The sequence below is a fragment of the Solanum tuberosum genome, unplaced genomic scaffold (genome assembly GCF_000226075.1).
Source record: "Solanum tuberosum cultivar DM 1-3 516 R44 unplaced genomic scaffold, SolTub_3.0 scf00166, whole genome shotgun sequence".
In the NCBI taxonomy this organism is placed as follows: Eukaryota; Viridiplantae; Streptophyta; class Magnoliopsida; order Solanales; family Solanaceae; genus Solanum; species Solanum tuberosum.
In genome coordinates this window covers 298,811-304,208 of record NW_006239094.1, presented here as the reverse complement: position 1 = coordinate 304,208, position 5,398 = coordinate 298,811, and the positions used below count along the sequence as shown (strand labels likewise).

Here is a 5,398-nt window from a genome sequence, read left to right as displayed (position 1 = left end):
TGACGTTGACTCTCCGACCTTGATCTTCAGGATCAAGTGCAATAGATTTCCCCTTTTTGATCTCCTCTAACTTTCTCTTTCTCAGGTACTCCTTCGACATCCCCTCCTTCTGTCGATCGACAACACTATGATCAACTGTCGATAATGGCAAAACACTAACACTTTGGATGTTACAACAGTTTGAATCAGACACGGGTGTTGGAGACAACAAACGAAAGTTTGGCTTTCCAACAAGTGTTACCATCTCAACAAATTTATCGCGTAGTACCATTTTAGATGATGAATCTTCCTTCGCCATTTTTCAAATTGTTGTGTATAAAAAGATGCAATATACATCAATTTCTATCAAAGATGAAGTTTACCGGAAATATAATCTCAATTTTTTTTGATAAAACTCAACAATATTATATAATACTCATACCTAAACTATGTGAAAAAATAAAAAAAATTGAGATTAAATCTGAAGAGATGCAGACAAATGAACACTTTCGATAACTACCCAGTAGTTACCAACCGTATCTCAAATGAAGGATTAAACTCGACCAATATTGAAAGAATTCTGAGAGAAGACTATATAGATTAGTAATGATTTGAATGTATTTAAGAATGTTTAGAATTATATAAATACAAAGAGAGAATGATTTAAGATTATCCATTTTTTCACGGTAGTTTAAATATGGAAGAACTCTTTTTGAATTAACGTAAGAAGATAATTAATATATCTATATATTAATAATAATAATTATTATCTTTTCAACTTCTTTAAAACTGCTATATATGTAAAAAAAACTTTCATATTTGTAATACTGAAAAAGTACTATTATTTATGTAGTTAAATCTTAATGATGGTCTTTCCACGTAATTTTCTCTTTAAATTGGGATGGCCTCAATGTTGTTGGGCTCGGCCTCGAAATTGTTTTGTTGATTCTCTTTATGAATTAAATGGTCCATGGACAAACTAAATCACTAAAAAAAAGGTGTTCGGCCTTGAATTTTTGTCTACGTGACTTTTTTTTAGTTTGCACTTCTTTATTATTTTATATATTCAATTGATTTATAAAATCCTAAACTCCTCCCTTCTTCTTTGTCATTTTTCTTCAACTCTATTGCATATTTTTTCAACCTTCTTTCTCCTCCTCTTGCTCCGTCTTCTTCTTCTTATAATTTTTTCAACGTCCTTCTTCATTTTATTCTTTTATAAGCTAATTTGAGTTTGTTTCTTCATTTTAATTTTTAACTTTTTTCCATGCTAGAATTGTTTTCCACGTGACAATTATTGTTTTAAAAGAGTGTAATATACAAACCATCACATATTACTTGAGGTGTGTTTCTTAAACTTATGAGTGATAATTTAAGGTGTGTTTTTCACGCTGCCAATAATTTAGGTGTGAAACTAAAAAAAAGAATATTTTATGTATGTTTTTACACTTCACTTTAAATAAAAAGATAAACCGTTTGAACGAACAAGGATTCTCCTATTTTTTATCTTCTCACCTTATTATGCAATAATGAGACTAACATAATTTACCAAAAATTTAGCAATTTAATGGTTAACAATTTCAATAGATTTATCAAAAATTGAGAGAGCCTTCTCAAAATCATGGAGTACATACATTATATTGTGGTGATGCATGAAAGCAAATGTGTTATATACAAATATTTATTCTAGTATCTCTTGGTTAATGTAGATCCACCATCCACGACCTCTGCAGTTAAGATCTCAATTGGGAAATCACAGTCTGGAGTTGAAGGATTATTTGTGGTGATGGTTGCTCCTAGTAAGTTGCATTTCCGCTGATCTTCGATTACTCATTTGGTATAAACATATTATATCCATTAAGAGACCTTCTCCTATGAAAACTAAGGTGATCACATGTTGCACCAGCGCCAAACGCAGTGCAGTCTGATTCGCCACATGCATAGTCGTAATCTTGCAATACTTGAGTCTCGTTGTGATCCGTTTTACCATCAAACACACACCATCTGTTTGGCATTCGTACCGTACCTTTTCAACACATATATAGCTAATAATTACAAGTCATGATGTGGCTAAATGAAAGAGAATTAGAATACACGCACTATGGAGAATTCCAACACTCAAGTGCAACACATAGCTAATGTTATATATATGCACACACTTTGTATTAATTAGTTGTTTTTCATTTCTATTTTTGATGATTAATGAAAAGGTAAAATTTTCCCAGAAAAAGGTTACAACCACAATTTATAAAGTAATATCAATAGCTTTAAAAAGGAAATTGTAATCATATGTTAAAAAAACGTTAAACACAATTTGAATACTAATTGTAGTGTAATAAAATTTCCCTTATTTTAGATCGTTTACTTTCTAGTCTACCACAACTCTTCTCTCTTTCTCGTCCATACTATATATGCATTCAGACCTAATTAACTTATGACATTCTCATTTATAAGAATAATAATGTGATATGAAGTAGAGGAAATTATCCATGTTGTTTGATCACACAATTGAACATAAGTAGTATATACCTTTGGCAATGGTAGGCTTGACATCTCGGTCTTGCATGGTGAAATCAATTTTGTACTTGGGTAAACCATCGTGTTTATAGATACCCCAATGTCGCTGATAAGGGCCATAATCTGTAGCAACCTTATTCTCATCTGTTAAGCCAAGGAGATACATATCTATATCTCTATTTGGGCGTAGTGGAGTTCCGTCCTTTCTAGATATATACTGAAGAAGGCTGCGATGAAATCTTTCAGCATTTGCTTCACTTGCACTCACATATCCATCTGTAGGCCAACCAATTTTGTCCGACAACAATCTCCATATCACCATAACCTGCCTTTGCTAGAGCAGAAACAAGTGTATCATATATGAAAGTGAAGAGATTAGTATATGTGTTATTTCCATCTATGATTTTAAACTTGGATTTATTATCGAAGAAAGCGAAGTCCACATCAAATCCGTATCTATAAACTGTATAGATTGGGAAAATATGCACAACGAAAGGGGCTCCAGTTCTGTTAATGCAATCGAGAAATTTCAACATTTTCTCCTTTATGTCTTCTCGAAAATCACCTTGTGATGGTTTGGTAACATTTATTAACACGTCCGTGAAATGGGGAGTTGTTGCTTTGATATCTAGGAGGTTGAAACTATCAAGGGCATCTCTGGTCATATTCAGGTAACGAATAGTACCGTTAAATTGTTTTTTCATATATAATGCTTTGGTAAAGGGTTCGTTCCCCACGTACACATACCTACAAATTAAATAAATAAGTTATATATGAATTGAGTTCAAATATCTAGAAATGAGACAATGTTTAATAATCCAATCTACTTGTTCTGGATATTAAATTCATCACATCACATGTACCTGAATTTAACTCCTTTGTCGGAATAAACCTTTACACGTTCATGAATATAGTCGTCCATTTGTTTTTGCTCAACAACATTTCTTAAAAAGTTCTCTTGTAAGGTAATGGCGAGACCAATATTGGTGTCTGCAAAAGCATCAAGAACGTTCAAGCTTGGTTGAAAAAGTCTCAACTCTGGAATTCCATTCTGTAAAAGTAAATCCACAACCATTGACGGAACAAACGTTTGCGTTGCCGTCCTTCCCCAATTTATGCCTAAGTAGGCGCCTACATGAATATCACCAGAAAGGAATATCAGTGACATCAAAAAACTTATCCATAGCGAACTTATCTTTTTGTTCATTTTGAGTTTTCTAATTCTTCAATGAAATTTTTGTAAGAGTAGTAAAAATATTATGTTTTGTGCAATGTCTAGGCGCCTGTAATGCAGCTCGCCTGCCTATGAACGTAATTATGAATTTACACTGTAAAAGAGAAAAGGATCATAACAATGACTGTTTGTTTTTCCAATGATTTTAGGCATTGCATGCAATGGTAACTATACCTACAATGTTGTGTTTGTGTGATTCCACATGATTGTCGGAAAAATATTTAAGAGTCGTTCATAACATTCTCAAACTATCGTCAAAATATTACGAGATGAATATTCTCTTTTATCGCCTTATAATACAACATTTAATTAAAGGGATTCAAAAAAATTAAAATTATGATTTATTTTTAAATAGAAACTGTACTAATACTTTAAGAATAAATAATCATATAACCAAGTAGTATATACATATTTTAAGTGGAACCATAAATTACCAGCTCTAACTAGATTTTAACTTTGAACCATGTCCATATTGAACACGCCTGCCACAGAAATGGAGGGTGGCTCCTTTGAAGAACATTATAGAATAATATATAAATACAACTTTTTACATTTTATCTTCTTGCTTCTCTATATTGTAAGATCCCGTACTTATACAAATGTACTAGTACGTAAAGCGGAAAGTAGAATCATAAATATTTACTGAAAAAGGGTAATAGAGATACCACCTGAAACTAAAACTGAAACTCAAATAATCTCCTTGTCTGACATTTGGCCTCCTACTATTTAAATATGCATGGTATGCTTGTATAATCGTATGTCGTGAATACATATATATTAATGCAAATGCATGACATACCCAACAAAATACTAGCAATGGTGGTGCCTTCCGGTAACGAACCAGCATCATATTCGCCAACTTGTGGCCATTTGTGTCTCATACGTATAAATATAGGCAATAGGCCCCATACCTCCCGATTATAGCTCAGGAGTAGAATGCATCGCATGTCATGCCATAGGTTTATAACACCTATTTGTTACTGTTGTCATGTTGCCACTCTTGGCCTGTTTGTAGTCTTGTTCTCATAACCCCATAATAAGTTTCGTATATTGCATAACAATCCCGTGGAACCTCATATGTTCTTCCAAATGAGCTTGAAAAGTTAACTCGAATTTTAGAAAGATAACCTAACCTTGCAGATAATCATAACAAGTTAAGGTGATTTACTTAGTTCCTAACTTGGTTCGTAGATAATTTATAAAAGAAGTATTTCAAAAATAAAGTGTTTTAATAGTTTAAACATTTAAGTTATATTAGAGAGTTTTGAAGATCGTGAGTTACTTTAAAGATTTTTCATAATAACTTTAGTGGGGAAGAGGGCTGGTTACAAGTGATAAGGGTCTCCTGTGATATTTTAAGTCCCATCACCCAAAAAGAGAATAAGAATTCATACATGCGGACATATAATCAAGGAAACCGATAAAATGACATGTAGATGTCGAATACTCTATTTATCCGAACGAGTGGAATATCAAAATAACAAAACCATGAAAATAATCCAGCTGAGATCCTAATGCCTTTCAGTGAAGGTCTTTCTAGCAAGAGAATAGCAAAATATCACATTCAGCGTTTTAGGAATTTCCGAGGAGTGGTGCTAAAATGAAGGACGTAGCTTAGTCTTAACATACCTTTCCAATGAACGCTCGAATGGCCGTAACTTCTTCAAG

The 5,398-nt window shown here is 32.8% G+C and overlaps 1 protein-coding gene across 1 annotated transcript; it reads right to left on the bottom strand.

Moving 5' to 3' along the window:
- Positions 1–2,750: 2,750 nt before the first annotated feature.
- On the bottom strand, positions 2,751–3,692 carry LOC102584756 (glucan endo-1,3-beta-glucosidase 5-like). The gene is made up of 2 exons (XM_006354041.1): positions 3,360–3,692; positions 2,751–3,243 (listed from the first exon to the last, which is right to left on the bottom strand). The coding sequence occupies exons 1-2, from the start codon at positions 3,662–3,664 to the stop codon at positions 2,751–2,753; spliced, it is 798 nt and encodes a 265-aa protein (XP_006354103.1). The 5' UTR covers positions 3,665–3,692.
- Positions 3,693–5,398: the final 1,706 nt, after the last annotated feature.